Raw genomic sequence first — 21,652 nt, 5'->3', positions numbered from 1 at the left:
TGGACGACTGGCTTCTCAGAGCATCGTCCAGTCTTCGCTGTCTGCAGGATCTACATTGGACGTTGAGTCTGGCCAGGGAGTTGGGACTTTTGGTCAACCTAAAAGTCCCAACTGATCCCATCCCAGATTATTCTATATTTGGGGATGGAGATTCGTAGTCCAGTTTTTTCGGGCTTTTCCGTCTGCCACCGAATAGAACAAGCCCTGCTCGAAGTCCAACTAATGCTGAAAAGAAAACGTTTGTTCAGTCAGGAGTTGGAACAGTCTCGTAGGGACTCTCTCATCCCTGGAGCAGTTTGTCTCACTAGGGAGACTACACCTTCTGCCTCTCCGGTTCCATCTAGCCTCTCACTGGAACTAGGACAAGACGTTAGAGACGGTATCATTCCCAGTCTCCGAACCAGTAAAGGCATGCCTGAAATGGTGGGACAGCAATATCAGTCTGAGAGAGGGACTATCCCTAGCAGTCAAGAACCCAAACCACGTGTTGTTCTCAGACGCGTCGGATTTGGGTTGGGGTGCGACCCTGGACGGTCGGGAATGCTCGGGTCTGTGGACCTCAAGTCAGAAGAGCATGCACATCAACGGCAAGGAGCTATTAGCAGTCCACTTTGCCTTGATGATATTCGAAAGCTTCTTCGAAACTAAGTGGTAGAGGTCAACTCAGACAACACCACAGCTTTGGCGTACATCTCCAAGCAAGGAGGCACACACTCCTTCACGCTGCTCGAGATCGCAAGGGACCTTCTCTTATGGTCAAGAAATCGAGGCATCTCCCTGTTGACGAGATTCATCCAGGGGGACTTGAACGTCTTGGCAGACTGTCTCAGTCGGAGGGGTCTGGTGATACCCACGGAATGGACCCTCCACAAGGACGTGGGCAAGAGTCTTTGGGCTACTTGGGGTCAACCCACCATAGACCTCTTTGCCTCCTCGTTGACCAAAAGGTTACCAATCTATTGCTCTCCAGTCCTAGATACAGAAGCAATCCACATAGACGCGTTTCTACTGGATTGGTCTTTTATGGACTTATATGCATTCCCACCATTCAAGATAGTCAACAAGGTACTGCAGAAGTTCGCCTCTCACGAAGGGACAAGGTTGACGTTGGTTGCTACCCTCTGGCCCGCGAGAGAGTGGTTCACCGAGGTACTTCAATGGCTGGTAGACTTTCCAAGAAGTCTTCCTCTAAGGGTAGATCTGTTACGTCAGCCCCACGTAAAGAATGTCCATCAAAGCCTCCCCGCTCTTCGTCTGACTTCCTTCAGACTATCGAAAGACTCTCAAGAGCTCGAGGCTTTTCGAAGGAGGCAGCCAGTGCGATTGCAAGAGCGAGGAGAGCTTCTACCATTAGAGTATACCAGTCGAAGTGGGAAGTCTTTCGAGACTGGTGCAAGTCAGCATCTGTGTCCTCGTCCAGTACCTCTGTAGCCCAAATCGCAGATTTTCTTTTACATCTGAGAAAGGTTCGCTCCCTTTCAGCTCCCACGATTAAGGGCTACAGGAGCATGTTGGCTTCGGTCTTTCGACATAGAGGCTTAGATCTTTCCAACAATAAAGATCTCCAAGATCTCCTTAAGTCTTTCGAGACCTCTAAGGAACGTCGTTTGGCAACTCCTAGATGGAACTTAGACATGGTCCTAAGGTTCCTCATGTCAGACAGGTTTGAGCCATTACATCCAGCCTCCCTGAAGGATCTCACCCTCAAGACACTTTTCCTAGTGTGCTTGGCTTCGGCTAAAAGGGTCAGTGAACTTCATGCCTTCAGTAAGAACATCGGCTTTTCTACAGAAAAAAGCCACTTGTTCACTTCAACTTGGTTTCCTGGCCAAAAATGAACTGCCTTCTCGTCCTTGGCCTAAATCTTTTGATATTCCTTGCTTATCAGAGATCGTAGGCAACGAACTGGAAAGAGTTTTACGTCCTGTTAGAGCTCTTAAGTTCTATTTAGCTCGTACTAAGTCATTACGAGGTAAATCTGAGGCATTATGGTGCTCAGTTAAGAAACCATCATTGCCTATGTCAAAGAATGCTTTGTCATTTTTTATCAGATTTTTAATACGAGAAGCTCATTCTCACTTGAATGAGAAAGACCGATGTTTGCTTAAGGTTGAGACGCACGAAGTTAGAGCTATAGCAACCTCCGTGGCCTTCAAGCAAAATAAATCTCTGCAAAGTATTATGGACGCGACTTTTTGGAGAAGCAAGTCAGTGTTCGCGTCATTTTACTTAAAAGATGTCCAGACTCTTTACGAGGACTGCTACACATTGGGTTCATTCGTTGCAGCGAGTGCAGTAGTGGGTGAGGGTTCTACCACTACATTACCCTAATTCCAATATCCTTTTTAATCTGTCTCTTGAAATGTTTTTAATATTGTTTTTTGGGTTGTACGGAAGGCTAAGAAGCCTTTCGCATCCTGGTTGATTTGGCGGGTGGTCAAAGTCATTTCTTGAGAGCGCCCAGATTAGGGGTTTGATGAGGTCCTGTTGTATGGGTTGCAGCCCTTAATACTTCAGCTCCTGGGAGTCTTTCAGCATCCTAAGAGGATCGCTGGGCTTCGTGAGGAAGACAGACTAATAAGGCAGAGTAATCGTCTAAGTCAACTTCCTTACCAGGTACCTTTATATATTTGGGTTTTGTTATGATATAACTGTCAAAAACTCTAAGCATATACGCTGTAAACTTAATTAACTCTGGTCTCTACCCACCACCATGGGTGTGAATCAGCTATTATATATTCACCGGCTAAGTTAAATATTTAAAAATGATATTTTAATTATAAAATAAATTTTTGAATATACTTACCCGGTGAATATATAAATTAAAGGCCCCCCCTTCCTCCCCGATAGAGACCCAGCGGGATGAGAAAAAATTGGGTCTGTTTACATGTATATGCGGTATCTGGCCGATAGTTGGCGCTGGTGGGCACACCCGCAACCTTCATAGCGATCGCTCGCGAGTTTTTGTGTGTGTTTTCTGTCGAGCCGCTGGAGCAGCAGCTATTATATATTCACCGGGTAAGTATATTCAAAAATTTGTTTTATAATTAAAATATCATTTTATTCGATATATATGTATATGTTTATTGATTTTTGCATGTGTGTTTCATTTTGTACTAATGTGCTTACATTATACGACTCATTTCGCAATTCTAACCTTTTGATGTAAGGGAGAATTGCGTGCTTCAGGTAGAAATCAGTTTTATTCATGTTTAATGTGAAATTATTACGATATCAGTGAAGTAAGTGCAAAAAAACATGTTCTGTGTTGCGGAGGGTTCGTTTGTTCGTGCTTGTCACTTGCCTAGTCCGAGACCTCTTTCAGGCTCCCCTGCACCAGGGAGAAGGAATGTCGTAGGACCTAAGGGAGTGAGGAGTGTAAACCAACGAACAGACGTTCCCTCAAAGGTATCAGACGTTGCTCGGCAAGCACGTCTTTGCCATAAGACAGGAGAGACGAAGTTTCTCCTCGTCTTCCGATGATTCGTCTCTTTAAAAGCCTGGGCGTAAAGTTTCGAGACGGTTGAAACATTTATTAGTTCCTTCAGAACAAGTTCAACGTCCTAGCTGTAGTCATAATAAGAGTCCCGTTCATAGCGATGACGTTCATGTACAGACGTTTCTGCCACAGACTCGACGTGACGTTGAGCGGTAGACACCGTAGACACAACGTGACATCGAGTGTCAGTCACCGTAGTCTCGATATAGCATCGATCCAGCAGTCACTGCTGTTTACTACGTGACGTTTGAACGTCAGCCACTGCAGTCACAGGTTGATCCGAAGTTAGATATGCTGTTAAAGCTTTCTTCTTCAATAGAAGCTTTCGATCCTGTTCCTGTGCGAAAGGATCCTTTGCTTTTTGTACGTCACGGTTCTGGGATACGTGATTTGGGTCTTCAACCTTCTAGACGAGCTTTGTTACGCCACGCTGACGTTATCTCTAGTGACAGCTTTGCTGTTAAGCGAGATGCGGAGCATAAATCTCGATGTAACTTTGATCGCTTTGAACGTCAGCCACCGCAGTCACAGCGTGACGTTGAGATGCAGACACCGCAGACACGACGTGACGTTGAGCGGTAGACACCGTAGACATGACGTGACGTCGAGGGTCAGTCATCGTAGTCACGATATTGCATCGAACAGCAGTCACCGCTGTTACTACGGGACGTTTGAACGTCAGTTACTTCTGTCACGACGTGTAGTAGAATAACATTCTCTGCAGTCACAACGTGACATCGACCCTCCAACTTTAACTTCTGTTCATATACAAGTTGATGTAGCCTGTCAGGCTTTTCCTTCACGTCATTCTGAATATAAATCTCCTTCTCGCAAGACTTTAGATTTATCAGATGATGTGCCTTCTGAAGAAGTAGATGACCCCCTTTCAACTAATGTACCTTTGGGGAGTCATTCAGAAGAGGAGTAACCTAGGGTGGTCCAACAATCCCTTGTGTTTTAATTATGAATTTCTTTAGTGAAATTTTGTCCTAGACTTTCTTCGACGCTTTTACAAAGTCAGTTCTCTCTTGTTCTTCCAAGAGGGCCATGCTCTTACTGGGAGACTGGTTGGAATCCAGGAGAAGTTTAGGAAAGTCTGCTTTTGCTTTTCCTCCTTCTTAATTAGCTTCTCGCTCGGGCATCTGGTGTGACACAGGAGAAGCTCGAGGAGAAGTTCTCGGCTTGGGAGTACCTGCCTCTGCCCAGGGAGACTTCTTAAGCCTTGTGGACTCTCCTCGTTGTCTAGCCATGAGACGCTCCAAGATTTTATGGTCGGCTTCAGAGCTAGACCATCTCCTGTTAGGAGTTTTTTTTGAGCGTTTGAAGTTTTTATTTGTTGGATTGGTCCCTGGGAGTCTTAAGTAAGAAGGTCTCTCCAGCTGTCAGTGTATTGCTGTACAATTATGTTATGCATGAACAAGGCTATCAGGGATGGCTCCAATGATCTGGCAGCCACGTTCACTGCAGGAACAAGGCTATCAGGGATGGCTCCAATGATCTGGCAGCCACGTTCACTGCAGGAGTACTTGAGAGGATGTAAGTGCGCTCAATGTGTTCATTGTCAAGACAAACTTCACGATGAAGACTACCAAATCTGGCTTGGCAGCAGTAAGGGAAGGCGACTGGATGGTCTCTCTCGACCTTCAGGATGCATACTTCCACATCCCGATTCATCCAAACTTTCAACAACATCTGAGGTTTGTGGACGGGAAAGTAATGTACCAATTTCGAGCACTGTACTTCGGCCTCATTCCTGCTCCTCTTGTTTTTACAAGGCCCTTGCAAAATGTAGCAAGCTTTCTACATTTTTTGAGGATTCAGAGCCTCCCTTTATTTTGACGACTGGCTAATCAGGGCGTCGTCATTAAATCGCTGTCTGGAGAGCCTCTAATGGACATTAGACCTAACCAAGGAGCTAGGTCTCATAGTGAACGTAGAGAAGTCGTAACTTACAGTACCCCATCCCAGACTATTCTTTATTTGGGAATGGAGATACAGTGTCTGATTTTTCGGGCCTTTTCGTCTCCCACAAGAATGGAACAAGCTCTGTTAAAAGTCCTACACTTGCAAAAGAAAAACAGTTGCTCTGTAAGAGTTTGAACTAGCCTCGTAGGAACTCTTTCATCGCTGGAGTAGTTTATCTCTCTGGGGAGACTCAACCTTTGCCCTCTCCAATTTCACCTAAACCATTGGAACAAGGAGAAGGGCTTAGAGAGTATTTCTTTCCCAATCTCCAACTCAGTCTAGACATGTCTGACTTGGTGGGACAGCAACATCAGACTTTGAGAAGGTCTTTCTCTTGCGATCAAGAACCCAAACCATGTATTGTATTCAGATGCATCGGATTTGGGTTAGGGAGCTCCACTGGACAGTCTGGAATGCTCGGGTCTTTGGTCCACGGATCAGAAGGAACTCCATTTAAGGCAAGTAACATCCCTCCTTTGGCGAGATTTGTGCAAGGAAAAATGAATGTCTTGGCGGACTGCCTCAGCAGAAGAGGACAAGTCATCTCCATGGAGTGGACGTTGCACAAGACTGTGTGCGAGAAGCTATGGATGACATGGGGTCAACCCACCATAGATCTTTTTGCGACTTCACTGACAAAGAGGCTCTCGACTTACTGCTTTCCAGTTCCGGATCCAGAGGCAGCCCACATAGACGCTTTCCTGCTGGACTGGTCTCACCTGGACGTTTATGCCTTTCCACCTTTCAAGATCCTAAACAAGGTGCTGCAGAAGTTCACCTCTCACGAAGGGACCAGGTTGACATTGGTTGCTCCACGCTGGCCCGCGAGAGAGTAGTTCACAGAGGTACTTCTATGGCTGGTAGACGTTCCAAGAAGTCTGCCGTTGCGGATGGATCTCTTGCGACAGCCTCACGTAAAGAGATTTCATCAAAGCCTCCCCACGCTTCGTCTAACTGCCTTCAGACTATCGAAAGATTCTCTTGAGCTCGAGGGTTTTCGAAGGAGGCAGCTAGAGCGATCGCGAGGGCTAGAAGATCCTCTACCATCAGGATCTATCAGTCGAAATGGGAGGTATTTAGAGACTGGTGCAAGTCCTCCTCTATTTCCTCTTCCAAGTGCCTCTGTAGCGCAGATTGCGGATTTTCTGCTTTATCTGAGAAACGGTCGCTCCCTCTCTGCATCCACCATTAAAGGCTACAGAAGCATGTTAGCTTCTGTTTTCAGGCATAGGGGTTTGGATCTTTCTAATAACAAAGATCTCCAAGACCTGCTTAAGTCTTTTGAGACTTCCAAGGAGCGTCATATTTCGACTCCTGCTTGGAACTTGGACGTGGTCCTACGGTTCCTTATGTCAAACAGGTTTGAACCATTAAATTCAGCCTCCCTGAAGGATCTTACCCTCAAGACACTTTTTTTGGTGTGCTTGGCTTCAGCTAAAAGGGTTAGTGAGATACATGCTTTTAGCAAGAACATCGGCTTCTCCACTAATAAAGCAGTATGCGCTCTTCAACTTGGTTTTTTGGCCAAGAATGGACTTCCGTCTCGTCCTTGGCCTAAATCATTTGATATCCCCAGTCTTTCTGAGATTGTGGGGAATGAAGTTGAAAGAGTGCTGTGCCCCGTTAGAGCTCTTAAATTTTATTTATCCAGAGCTAAACCGCTACGAGGTTGTTCAGAGGCTTTATGGTGCTCCGTTAAAAAGCCCTCTTTGCCCATGTCTAAGAATGCGTGGTCTTATTTTATTAGACTTTTGATTCGGGAGGCACACTCTCATTTAAGTGAGAAGGATCGTAATTTACTTAAAGTCAAGGCTCATGAAGTCAGAGCGATAGCAACTTCAGTAGCGTTTAAGCAAAATAGATCCATTAAAAGTATTATGGACGCGACCTTTTGGAGAGGCAAGTCGGTATTCGCTTCATATTATTTGAAAGATGTCCAGACTCTTTATGAGGACTGCTACACACTGGGACCATTCGTAGCAGCGAGTGCAGTAGTGGGTGAAGGCTTTACCACTACATTCCCTTAATCCCAATATCCTTTTAATCTACTCTTGAAACTTTTAATCTTATTTTGGGTTGTACGGGAGACTAAGAAGTCTTTCGCAATCTTTTTGATTTGGCGGGTGGTCAAAATGTTGTTTCTTGAGAGCGCCCAGATTAAGGGTATTGATGAGGTCCTGTTATAGGGGTGTTCGCCCTGGATATAACAGCTCCTGGGAGTTTTTCAGCATCCTGAGAGGATGGCTGGGCTTCGTGAGAAAAGCAGACTAATGAGGCAAAGTAATCATCAGAGTCAGCTTCCTTACCAGGTACCTATACTTAAGTTGGTTTTTTATGAAATAATTGTCAAAAAACTCTTGAGCATATACGCCTTTATTGTATTAATACTGGTCTCTACCCACCACCATGGGTGTGAATCAGCTATTATATATTCACCAGCTAAGTTTAATATTTAAAAATGATATTTTGATTATAAAATAAATTTTTGAATATACTTACCCGGTGAATATATAAATTAAAGGCCCTCCCTTCCTCCCCGATAGAGACCCAGCGGACTGAAAAGAACTGGAGAAATTGACAAGTATATGCGGTATCTGGCCGATAGTCGGCGCTGGTGGTCACACCCGCAACCTTCACGGCGATCGCTCGCGAGTTTTTGGAATCTGTCGAGCCGTCGGAAACGTCAGCTATTATATATTCACCGGGTAAGTATATTCAAAAATTTATTTTATAATCAAAATATCATATTAAGTTCTAGTTCTTTACTAAGTTAATATGATAATTTGAGAATTATTTTTCCTTCTTTGAATATTTCTAAGAATAGTTCTTCAGTGGAAAGTGTGTGTTTAAGGTAGGTGTTTCATTGTATTGTACTGTACTAGACTGTTGAGTAAGATTGCAAAGAAATAGATTATAGAACACCATAACTGAACTTACAGGGTAAAACAGGGAGGACAAGTGTACCACAAATATTTTTCAATGAAACCTATGTTGGTGGAAATGAAGAGTTGCAAAATGCCCTTAGAGATGAAGAAGCCTGGAAGAAATTGCTTGATGATGTCCAAGAAAATGAAGCCAAAGAAGATGAGCTGGTAATACCACATCCATCTGAAGCTGTTGATGTGACTGGTAAGAATTCTTTCTGTTTCATGTTTACATAACCTTTTAGAATTATGACAGCCATATTAATTTAATTTATATTTTATTCCTTGAAGTTAATATCAATAGTGAATAAGCCCTGTCATTCTAAAAATAAATGTGCTCTTATTGAGATTTTTTGTTATTTTATCTAGGCTACCCATGTGCCTTGTTTATACAGTAGTTTTGAAATATAGTTCACTTTTTCTTCACTGTGCTGTAGGCTATATTCACTGTAGTGTCTTGTTAGGTCTGGATGATTATAGGTCTAAGAGATGTAGTCTCTGTGATAGGCATAGCTGCTTAAAAAGTCTGTTCTTTAACTGCTTTCTTAAATTCAATGGTCTGATGCATTTATGTTGATATAAAGGCTTTGGTTGATAGAATTGATAGACCACTAGGGAATGGTTTTAGTGGATTTTTCATATCCTCCCCTTAAAAAAAAAGAAGGTTCCTTGTGAGGGGAAGGACTTCAAACACATTTTAAAATCTTTAACCTTATCTGGTCCTGGATTCCTTTGAAGAGTTCTGAAAGATGCTTTTCAACACATAGTGTAAGTATTCTTATTACTATACATGTATCTGGAAAGAATCATAACTCTTGAACAGCATTATTAAAAGGCTTTTAGTTATGAGTCAGCCTTCACTCTGCCCTTAATCTTGGATTGGTTTATTTTTTACTCTAAGGATAAAGAGAAGCTATTATCATTGCTGTATAAATCTTGAAAAGGAATGTGTCATTGAATTCAAATAAGTGCTGTGCATTAACAATATATTTGCATTTATTTAAACAAAGGCTTATTTCTCCTAAAATATTTTTCAGTTATTGTGAATTATTTGTATACAGTGAGTATACAGTAGTTAACATTCTTTTTCACTTTACTTAAACTAATTTGACCTTTGACTTTCGGAAGATTTCATGAAGGATTGATAATTTATTTGCAGAAAATGAGACCAAATTTGCATGTGAAAATGACCCAGCTGTAGTGATTATTGAGGATTTGAAGAAAAGTGGAATTCTTCATAGCCACCGAATGTCATTGTTTTCTACAATAAAGAATGCATTCTCTGGCCAGCAGTTTATTCAATGGATTATGGAAAACAAAAGTATAAGTAAGTACATTAATCAAATGTAAAACTACGTTTTTTTTTTCAGGCTAAGATACTGAGCTTTTATAACTATTTTTTAAGGTTTCATATATATATATATTTTATCAATAAATACTATTTACTGTAAATTTTGTGCTTTGAACTTATTAAATACATAAATAGTCATGTAGGAATATAAGAAAATCCCTTTTCTGGGGGGTCTGTGACGGCCGGTGAGAAAGGTCCTTCCTTATACCTTTCCTAATATAAATCTTCCAAATATACTAGAGAAAGATAAAAGCATGGAATGCAGAGGTTACAACCCTCGCGCGAACACCTTGTAGGTGTCGTGTATTAAACAAAGGCATGTGTAAACCACTATTCACAGGTTGTCTTCCATTTAGATAATCCCTTCATCAATGGGGAGGGCCGTGACAGGCCCTAGATAACATGGTTGAACTCCCCAACGACACCTACCACGCGCGCCCTCTAGGACATCCTTCTTTAATTGGACTTAAAGCAAGCGTAGTTTTTTTTGGGCACAGTGTTTTTTCGAAGAATTTCTCGTTATTTCAACATGACTGACGTTGTTACTTCACCCTTACCAATGTTAAGTACCATAGTTTGTTTTGGCAGTTTTTGACAGTACCGGGCATTTGTTCTATTTCCATTATGGTGGTTTTTAGTTTTGGAAGCGATTGTCCTGCCGAGATATCGGCAGCCATTTTGGGTATGTTCGCTTCGGTAAATTTTCTAGTTAATTTTGCCCATCTGGTACTCTGTCGGATAGGTTATATCACTTACGTTTTATGGCCTTTTATGTTATCATTAATTATTATTAATTTTTACTATGGTATTTATTTGCTTGCAAGTCCAATTTGGACCTACGAAGAATAGCGATTTAAGATAGCGTTTTAAAGCATAGTAACGATTTAAAACTTAGCGTTTTAAAGCATAGTAACGATTTAAAGCTTAGCGATTTAGTCTGTTAATTTGTACCCTCCTGGAGGGTTCGTTTTAGACTATATCCTTGTTTTTTGGTTACGTTGTCGTTATTCTTCGTTATTACTATTACTAAGAAAAGCAATCAATTTTATTAATTTTCTTATTTATTGTGTGATGTTAATTTTTAATATGTAACCTTGAGAGCGAAAGCATAGAGTGCTCGTTTCCTGTTCTACAGGTATGAGTTATCCTTTCTCTCGTTTTCTTTGAGTAAGAGAGGTGAATTTCCCGTTCTCCGTTTTTATACGATCACGGGTTATTCAGGCCTCTTCTCAGTATCAGAATTGATGATAGTACGTTTAATATTATAAACGATTTATTGATGTGGTTACTGTTAATATAGCTAACACTATTATTAGGTACGTTAGTGTATGAGTCATTAATTGGGGTCGTTTTATACCGACACCCTTAGCTCCGCCTTGAGTTATGCTTGGCTCCGCCTTGAGTTATGCTCCGCTATAATGGATACTCATTGGGTGAGAACTAGTTATCGTTCCGGAGCAGATTTTTGGAGTGCAACGGTGAAATCCGGCACTCGGACTCCGGCTGAAGCCTTTTACACACGAACCTTTGTCATGTTTGATCACAATTACACAGTTAAGGCCCCCGTTTTCATCGTATCTCCGGCTTCACTGGAGATAACTCATTCATTGAGGATAATGTTATCGTACCGGAGACGGTCACGATTTCACGATGACGGGCCTTTGCTACCGGACCTCCGGTAAAAACAGAGATCAAGCAGGAGTCCAGAACCGGAGTTAACAGTGTGATATCGATGAAGTTTAGAGATTCATGCTATGTGGTTACTGGTTTTCTATTATAATTTCTTATTTTTTAAGGTGTTAGCTACTACCATACTCACACATTAATTAAGATTTAAGTGTTTCTGATTCATAAGTCAATGACAAGAATCTCAAGGAACATCCAGACTTATGTCTTCTTTCTTTTTACAGAAAGTCCGCTGCACTGCCAGGGGCTGCTCCGCTGCCTTTATTGATCCCATGGGCCATGATCTATGCCGGGCCCATGCCCATTGCGCCATATCCTTCTCTCGGGAACCGGGACAAGCCCCCTATACGATATGGTTTCCGGAGGCATGCATGCTCTGCTATGGGCTGTCAGCCCTACTCCTGAGCGAGGAGGTAAGTTGGTTCTAGTGTCCCTGTTAATATTCTTTGCGAAGAATTAATTGCTCTTTGTATATTGACTTCAGTTTTGACTTCATCATTAATTCCCTCTCCTCTTTCAGGCTGATGATGAATCTCTCAGGGAGGCGAGAGCTACTCTCCGGCCTTGGGTGTCAGGGTTTGGGAGGAATGCGCCTGCTGGCGCACCCTATCTTCTTGATGGAGACATGGCTTCTCGCCTATTCCCAGGCTCTACTACTGCAGCAGTTCCACCGGAGACAGCGGCCCCGTTAATTGAAGTGATTAGAGAAACCATTCTAACTGAGGAAGAGGTTTTAGTGACGGAGGCCGAGCCCTACCAAGGTCTGGACGAGGAACCCATGGATGAGCAGGTAGGTGGTGTTGAGTTGGTGGACCCCCTTTCACCCCACACTCCTTCCTCTTCTACTTCCTTTCACGGCTTTGATAAACCTACGGCTTCTCCTCTAGGTTCCTCCATTCCTGTACGACCCAAGGTGAAGCCACTACGTACCTTTAAGCCTTCAGCTTTGCCATTATCAGTGTCACCGGTTCCGGGACCCTCAAAGGATCCTGATGTTCATATTGCTATACCTAAAACCGTGACTCCTAAGAAGTCAAAGTCTACTAAGTCCAGGGCTTCGTTAGAGGATCAAGCTCGGGAGCCCCCTTTATCCGCCGCCATGGTCAGGGATATTGTGAAAGAGCAGATACAACAATATCTTCAACAGTCTAGGGCAGACCGAGGAGCTATGACGGAGCTCAAAGATATGGTGGCAAGTCTCATCCGTTCCGGAACTCAGATGCCCCCTCCTTCAGCCCCGGACGCATCGAAGTTACCTCCCTTCGAGAAAAACAACCCTTGGAGGTTTGCCTTACATGCTCCATATATTGATGGTGCCATAACTCTAGAGGGCATAGGCACCCGTCCTCTAGAGGACTTAGAATTTTACCCTCCGGGACTAGAATTCCCATTTAACGGCTTCGTGCGATTGAAAGAACATGCCTTGGTTAGGTTAGACAAGGTACCGAAGGAAACGGTAATATTCCCTAAAGAGCAGGCCCAATCTTTCTGGGCCAGGACGTTGTCAGACTGGGGTTGCACTAATTCCAAGCTCACCCCACACAAAGGAGCCTACACCATATTTACAGCTTCTCCAGGTATTACCTTGCCTATTACAGATAAAGTGGCAGCTCTTACTTTTCAGGCTATCAAAGAAGGTTCTGCCATGCCAGCTCTTAAAGAGACCGATCCCACCTCCATGCTCATTCCGAGTACCGTTACTATCTGGGATGATGCCCCCGCTACTTTCACAGTAGGGAAGTTAGACCCAGACTGTGCCTCTAATCTGTTCTCCGAGAAGCTTTCTAAATTACCAGATATTCTTCTCAAGACTGAGTTTGAGGCACGGAATAGGTTGGCTAGGTCTCTCCACTCCATTACCTCCGTGGAGTCCCTAACCTCACTTTACCCGACCGAGACCATGTTCCGGGTATTCACAAAGAACCTGTCTCTGTCCTTCCAAATCGACTTACACGAGTTTTGTTCGGCTCGGGTTAGTTGCAGGAAGCACGTTCTTTCTGAGGCCACGATCAGGCATGAACCGAATAGGCTGATAGCTTCCCCCTGCTGGGGTAAGAACCTTTTTCCTCAGGAGGAGGTGAACAAGGTACTACAAGACGCTGCGAGAGCAAATCAAAATTTGCAAGTGAGGTGGGGCCTCACTGCCAAAAAGAGGGTTGAAGGGCAAAAACAAAACTTCTTCAGGAAGAAACAGAGGTTTGCCCCTTACAAGACGAGCCGAGGTCACTACCAACAATCGTCGATTGCCCACTCGTCTTCACAGTCTCCCACTGCTTCGTCTCCTCTACAGCCGAAACACCCTCAACAGGTGGTCTACCTCACTGCTCCCCCAGGTACCCAACCCAACCCCGTTTGGATGCCCTCACCCGCATACATCCCAAGCTACGGACCCTCAGGTCCCTTTCGTGGACACCAGAGAGGTAGCTACAGGGCTAGAGGACAGTTCCGTCAACGAGGCGGACCTAGGACAAGGGGTTCTCGAGGAGGGAAAGAACCTAGATTCACTCCCTCGCAATGATATAGTTCCGGTAGGGCGGAGACTTTACCACTTTCGAGACCGTTGGACCTTCAGTCCGTGGGCTCACAGCATAGTCTCCAAAGGCTTGGGGTGGAAATGGTCACAAGGTTCCCCTCCTCCACCAGTGACCTTCTTCCAGAGACCCACATCCATTCTGAGAGAGTACACCACCGAGTTACTACAGAAAAAAGCAATCAAACGGGTTCGATCGCTGAAGTTCCAAGGCCGCCTGTTCACAGTTCCGAAGAAAGGCTCGTCGGCATTGAGAGTGGTCCTGGACTTGTCAAAGCTAAATTCTTACATCCTCTGCGACAAGTTCCGGATGTTGACCATCTCTCAGGTACGTACCCTGCTTCCCCGTGGGGCCGTCACCACCTCTATCGATCTTACCGACGCCTATTATCACGTACCAATAGCTCGAAACTTCTCTCCTTACCTAGGTTTCCGTCTAGGCAGGAAAGCCTTTGCATTCAAAGTCATGCCCTTCGGCCTCAACATTGCACCCAGGATATTCACGAAACTGGGAGAGACGGTGCTAGAACAACTCAGGAACCAAGGGATTCAGATCGTTGCTTATCTGGACGATTGGCTTATTTGGGCTCGGTCAGCCCTGGAGTGCAACAGAGCTACGAAGAAAGTACTTCGTTTTCTCGCCAACCTGGGATTTCGGGTCAATCTCCAAAAATCCCGCCTACTTCCATCAGACCGCTTCGAATGGTTAGGCATACAGTGGACCTTGCACGGCACAAGCTGGTTCTACCTCCCAAAAAGGTAAGAGAAATAGCTTCCAAGGTCAAGAATTTTCTAAAACACAGGCAGGTGTCCAGAAGAGCCTTAGAAAGAATCCTCGGCCTTCTGCAATTCGCCTCAGTAACAGATCGCCTATTGAAAGCCAAACTCAAAGACATCAATCGAGTTTGGAGAAAGAGAGCCACAGTACCTTTAAGAGACAAGGTCTCGAAAATCCCCTCTGTCTTGAAAATGAGATTACAGCCATGGTCCGAATCGAAGAACCTTTCCAAATCGGTTCCTCTTCAATTCCCACCCCCACAAGTGACAATTCATACAGACGCGTCTCTGAGTGGATGGGGGGGTTACTACGAACGTCAGATGTTTCAGGGCTCTTGGTCACCCGCCATGAAACACTTCCACATCAATGTTCTCGAAGCCATGGCAGTGTTCTTGACCCTGAAGAGGCTCTCTCCTCCGAGGTCGACCCACATCAGAGTAGTGTCAGACAGCACAGCCGTAGTACACTGCATCAACAGAGGAGGATCCAAGTCGCCCAACCTGAATCAGATCCTGGTCACTATCTTCACCTTGGCAGCAGAAAAGAACTGGTTCCTGTCAGCAACCCACCTAGCGGGAGTCCAGAATGTGATAGCGGACTCACTATCCAGGATGAAACCACTGGAATCAGAATGGTCTCTGGACATAATTTCATTCCAGTGGATACTCAGGCTGGTTCCGGGCCTTCAGGTAGATCTATTCGCAACTCAGATGAATCACAAACTTCCTTGTTATGTGACACCAAACATGGACCCTCAGGCTTATGCCATAGACGCATTAACCCTGGATTGGAACCATTGGAGGAAGATTTACCTATTTCCACCAGTGAATCTTCTAATGAAAGTATTGCACAAACTACGCTCCTTCCGGGGGACAGTGGCCTTAGTAGCACCTCACTGGCCAAAGAGCAGTTGGTTTCCTCTCCTCCTCGAGCTGAAACTCCGACCCTTCCGGATTCCATTCCCCAAACTAACCCAAGTAATTCAAACACAGACTGTGTCAGATTCCTCAAGGATAGCCAAAACCCTAACTTTGTGGACTTCATGAAGTTTGCAGCGCATAAAGACGCAAACATTGACCCGGAAAACGTTCTCTTCATCGAAGCGGACAAAAGGGACTCGACAATTCGTCAATATGATTCGGCTGTTAAGAAATTAGCAGGTTTCTTAAAGAATTCAGACCACACTCGTATGACTCCGAATTTAGCCATCTCGTTCTTTAGGTTCTTATTTGACAAGGGCTTGGCAGCTAGCACTATAACTACCATCAAGTCAGCTCTGAAGAAGATATTCCTGGTTGGGTTTAACATTAATCTAGCTGATTCCTATTTCTCATCTATTCCAAAAGCATGTGCTAGGCTTCGGCCGTTGGATCGGCCACAAAAAGTCTCTTGGTCTCTGAACAATGTCCTCAAACTCGCGTCGGACACTGACAACGAGTCCTGCTCTTATATCACTCTGCTTAGGAAGACGTTATTTCTATCAGCTATGGCCTCAGGTGCTAGAATCTCAGAACTAGCAGCGCTCTCACGTAACCCGGAAAACATAGATTTCCTCCCTACAGGCGAAGTACTGCTTACCCCAGACAGAGCTTTCCTAGCAAAAAATGAGGACCCGCAAAATAGGTGGTCCCCTTGGAAGATCATCTCTCTTCCCCAGGATCCTTCGCTGTGTCCAGTCACTACTCTCAGGACCTTTTTAGCTAGATCTGCCACCCGCTCGTCTGGCCCCTTATTTATCAGGGAACAAGGTGGTACTTTGACCATTCAAGGTATCAGACAACAAATCCTCTACTTCATTAAACATGCTAACCCGGAATCATTTCCCCATGCTCATGATATACGGTCAATAGCTACCTCTATCAATTACTTCCAGAACATGGACTTTGATGACCTTAAAAAATACACGGGTTGGAAGTCTCCTATGGTTTTCAAACGCCACTATCTAAAGAACTTACAGGCCCTTGAATACCCTACGGTTGCAGCGGGGAGTCTTATCTCCCCCCATTAATCTCTGATTATTTCTTTATTCCATCTCTTCTCTCCTCCCTCCTGACCACCTCTCACACCACGTCGCCACTCTCCTGGGTGGTTCGTTAGCCCTAAGTTATTTTGCCATGTTTAATTGTTATGATTTAACTGTTATTGTAATTATCATTCCTGTAAAGTTTAGATATGCTTAGACATGTAAGGTTGATTCCTTTCACGACGGGACACTCAGGTGATCCCTGGTCCTCATATTATTTTAGCATTACATCCCCTATGCCTATGGCTAGTTTATGATTTATGTTTACTTACAGTATTATATTATTGCCTTACATGGTGTTTGTTTTCTCCTTATCATGTTATTAATTTATTGGGCTTGGAAGGCATTCTCTGGTACATTCTCACCGGCCGTCACAGGCCCCCCCAGAAAAGGGATTTTGACGAAGGAAAAATCTATTTCTGGGAAGAGGCCTGTGACGCCCGGTGAAACCCTTCCCGGTTATTTGATACGGACCCCACCCCTCTTTTTCCTTGCCAAGCCATATGTTCTTGCAGAAGGATGTCCTAGAGGGCGCGCGTGGTAGGTGTCGTTGGGGAGTTCAACCATGTTATCTAGGGCCTGTCACGGCCCTCCCCATTGATGAAGGGATTATCTAAATGGAAGACAACCTGTGAATAGTGGTTTACACACGCCTTTGTTTAATACACGACACCTACAAGGTGTTCGCGCGAGGGTTGTAACCTCTGCATTCCATGCTTTTATCTTTCTCTAGTATATTTGGAAGATTTATATTAGGAAAGGTATAAGGAAGGACCTTTCTCACCGGGCGTCACAGGCCTCTTCCCAGAAATAGATTTTTCCTTCGTCAAAATCCCTTATTTACTTTGATTTAGGGGCTGTAACTGACAATATTTTACTTTGATACCCTTCTCACCATTACAAAAGAGGGTTATAGAGAGGTTTAGTTTTTTGTCTTACAGTACAGTTCATAGTACTGTTTTTTATAGTTTATTTTGACTTCTATAATATTTTTGTGTATGAGGCTTGATTTCCATGTTATTTTTATATATGAGGTACAAAACAATTACATATGTTTATCATATAATGGGGTTGGAAAGTATAAATGCAGGTGGGAAATATATAGCATTAATTAAAAAAAAGGTTTTGTTAGTGCTGTACAGTGTATGTATTTAATTTATTATGATTAACTATTTTCTCCATCATCCAAAGAAGGCAAATTTGTAAATATCTTTGTAGAGATCTACAAGGTATGAAAGCTATTTGTTGCTACACATATACAAACTTATCTTCCTTTAAGTAGGGATTTTTTTTTCAGTGTGAGCTAGAATGGCTTTTTAAATCGTCAATGGGGTTGTTAACAACAGCTGGTGAGCGTGGCAAGGAGTTCTGCCTCCGCACCTGTAGGAAGCTCTTCACTTTGTTTTCGGCTACATTGATTATGAATGTACTGCTGCGCCCTTAATCAAACTTCTAATTTTCAATATTAAACTTACCCGACGATCATGTAGCTGTCAACTCCGTTGCCCGACAGAAATCTACGGTCGGGATACGCCAGCGATCGCTATCCAGGTGGGGGTGTACACAACAGCGCCATCTGTGAGTAGGTACTCAAGTACTTCTTGTCAACAAGAACTCAATTTTTTCCTCTGTCGTGCCGCCGGCAAGACCTACTTGGATACGCTGTTGATTCTGGAGTTGTTGTTCACGATTTGGTGATGTATTTACTCTAGAGTTTAGCCTTCGCTATTCAGGAAGCTTTATCATTAGCTTAGCAAGCTTTTGGAATTAATTTGGATTAAATGCACGTAGGTTAGAGAAGGAGAGAATCAGGAGGAGTTCTTCTCGCTCTGTGGATTTTTCCTCTCCCCATGCCCCTCAACCTTTTCCTTCCCCTGTGGTGGTGACTCCCGAACCTGCTACTAGTGCTCAGCCATCCATGGCGGATATGTTGCGTGCCATTCAGGCTCTAGGTGACCGAGTGGAGTCATTGGCTAATGACCGTAATCAGCTCTTGGCAGATGTCAGAGAGCTGAAAGCGAAAAGTGCCGTGGGAAGTGTTAGTGCTAGTGATGTGAAAAGTGTCAGTGTCAGTGTTGCGCATGAGGGTACATCTGTGCGTGCCAGTCGTCCTCCCAGTCCGGGACCTCTTGCAAGCTCCCAAGCCCAGGGGAGAAGCAATGTCGAAGGACCAAAGGGTTCGGCAGGCCTTGATCGGCGCACGGATGTATCCTCAGTGGTTGCGGACGTATCTGTTCAAGATCGTCCCATCCACAAACAGACGAATGAGCCCTTACATTCCTCGTCTGTGGAAGAAGTTTCCAGGAGGAAACGATGGACCAAGGTCTCACGACCGCTCAAACGTAAGGTCCCTTCCGAGCGAGTCCAACGGCCCAGGTGTAGCCACTGGGTCAGTTCGGACTCGCTGCAGTCATCTGATGACTGCACACCTCCCAAGAGAGGTAGAGTGGTTCCACAACAGGCCTCTGCTCCGTCTGTTGTTGCTCCGACCACGGTAGACCCTAAGTGGTCCATGCTGCAGACTATGCAGTCTCAGCTTGCGGCATTCATGCAGGAGTATCATGCTGAGAAGGTTAACACTGCACCTGTTAACCTACAACCCGCCGAGGTTGTGCGCTCAGCAGATACTGCGGCTGCCTGCTCCCACACTCCACCTGTGAGAGCTCCACCACCGTTGCGCAGTCCACCCTGCCAGACGCATGTTCTTGCTGCTGTAGAGCTGCCGGGTTCCAGCACTATGCGGCTTTCTCCGCAACCCATGCGGCATGCGCCGCATACCACACAGCATGCTCTGCATACCATACAGCATGCTCCGCAACCCACCGCAGCCCCACCCACGCACCAGCACTCTGCTTTTGTTGTTGCCAGCTCGCAGACAGACCAGCAGCGACATGATGTTGGATCCGCAGCTACGCATGCACCCGTTCTGCCGGATTCAGCCGTTCAGCTTTCTGCTCTGCCTTTGCCACTTCCTACTCAGCTTTCGGATGATGGAGTATCGGATGACGAAGCTGCACACTTGGATGAGCCGCACTCTGACTTTGAAGGACCCAAGTCTACGCCTCCCTCCTTAGACTTTCGTAAAGTCCTTGCCTTGTTCAGGGACTTGTATCCTGAGCAGTTTGTGTCTGCAACCCCTCGCTCTCCTCCCTCCGAGTTTGCTCTGGGCATGCAGTCTGCTGCGCCTGCCTTCACCAAGCTTGTTCTCGCACGTTCTTCTAAGAGAGCTTTGAGGGTTATGGGAGAATGGTTGCATTCCAAGAAGCAACTGGGAAAGACTGCATTCATCTTTCCGCCTACCAAGCTTGCTTCCAAGTCGAGCGTCTGGTATGCCACGGGAGAGGAACCCGGCTTGGGAGTTCCTGCCTCTGCCCAGGGCGACTTCTCAAGTCTGGTTGACTCTCCCCGCAGGTTGGCTATGAGACGATCGAAGATCTGCTGGTCCTTTTCTGATATGGATCATCTGTTGAGGGAGTCTTTCGTGCCTTCGAGATCTTCAACTTCCTCGATTGGTGTTTGGGAGCCTTAAGCAGGAAGACTTCCCCTTCAGATAGGGACTCTGCCATGCTGATCATGTCTAGCATGGACAAAGCCATTCGGGATGGGTCCGGTGAACTTGCGGCTTCGTACGTGTCAGGAGTGCTCAAGAAGAGAGAACATCTTTGCTCCTTCTTATCGGCTGGTATCACTCCTTGCCAGAAGTCAGAGTTGTTGTTCGCTCCTCTCTCCAAGTGTCTGTTTCCAGAGGAGCTGATTAAGGGGATGGCTGCCTCTCTTTTCCAGAAGGATACCCATGATCTGATGGCATCTTCTGCACGTAAGGCTAAAACCTTACCTTCCGTGCCTAGACCCTTCCGCCCTGCAGCAGTAGACACTCCTGCAACTCGGTTCATCCCGCCCTTTCGTGGCAGAACCTCCAGCAGAGGAGGTACCCGTGCCGACAGTCACCGTGGCAAATCCAAGAAGGGTTCCAAGTCCGCAAAAGGCAAGTTCTGACTTCCTTCCTCTCCAGACAGCAGTGGGGGTCAGACTCATGACCTAATGGCAAGCTTGGGAGAGCAGAGGTGCAGACGCTCAGTCTGTGAAGTGGCTAAGGGAGGGATACAGAATTCCGTTCTGCCGCAGTCCCCCTCTAGCTACATCTCCCATCAACCTCTCTCCCAACTACAAGGAGAAGGACAAGAGGCTAGCGTTGCAACAAGAGGTGTCGCTCTTGCTACAAAAGGAAGCGGTAGTCATAGTCCGGGACCATCAATCCCCGGGCTTCTACAACCGTCTCTTCCTGGTAGCGAAGAAGACAGGAGGTTGGAGACCGGTGCTGGACGTCAGTGCTCTCAATGCTTTTGTCACCAAGCAGACGTTCACGATGGAGACGACGAAGTCGGTCCTAGCAGCGGTCAGGCAGGAGGACTGGATGGTCTCGTTAGACCTGAAAGACGCGTACTTTCACGTCCCCATCCATCCAGACTCCCAACCTTTCCTAAGGTTCGTCTTTGGAAAGGTTGTGTACCAGTTCCAAGCCCTGTGCTTTGGCCTAAGCACGGCACCTCTTGTGTTTACCAGACTGATGAGGAATATTGCGAAATTCCTTCACTTGGCAGACATCAGAGCCTCCCTCTATTTAGACGACTGGCTTTTAAGAGCTCCAACAAGTCGTCGCTGTCTGGAGAATCTCAGATGGACTATGGATCTGACCAAGGAACTGGGCCTCCTGGTCAATTTAGAGAAGTCCCAGCTCGTCCCATCCCAGACCATTGTCTATCTCGGTATGGAGATTCAGAGTCGAGCTTTTCGGGCTTTTCCGTCGGCCCCAAGGATCAATCAAGCCCTAGAATGCATCCAGAGCATGCTGAGAAGGAACCGATGTTCAGTCAGGCAGTGGATGAGTCTAACAGG

General features: G+C 45.3%; 1 protein-coding gene across 4 annotated transcripts in view; it reads left to right on the top strand.

The window, feature by feature from the left end:
- LOC137648729 (uncharacterized) overlaps positions 1-21,652 on the top strand; it is a 95,101-nt gene that overhangs the window by 26,239 nt on the left and 47,210 nt on the right. For all 4 annotated transcript variants that reach the window (XR_011045690.1, XM_068381787.1, XM_068381786.1 and 1 more), the window contains exons 3-4: positions 8,404-8,593; positions 9,548-9,715. Coding sequence is in view for 3 of the 4 variants with exons in the window: in XM_068381787.1 (XP_068237888.1) it covers positions 8,404-8,593; positions 9,548-9,715 (358 nt within the window). In the remaining variant the exon portion in view is untranslated. The remainder of the gene's footprint in view (positions 1-8,403; positions 8,594-9,547; positions 9,716-21,652) is intronic.

This window comes from Palaemon carinicauda, chromosome 10, assembly GCF_036898095.1.
Source record: "Palaemon carinicauda isolate YSFRI2023 chromosome 10, ASM3689809v2, whole genome shotgun sequence".
NCBI classification, from domain to species: Eukaryota; Metazoa; Arthropoda; class Malacostraca; order Decapoda; family Palaemonidae; genus Palaemon; species Palaemon carinicauda.
Note: the sequence above shows the minus strand (reverse complement) of the source record. Positions and strands in the feature narration are given on the sequence as shown.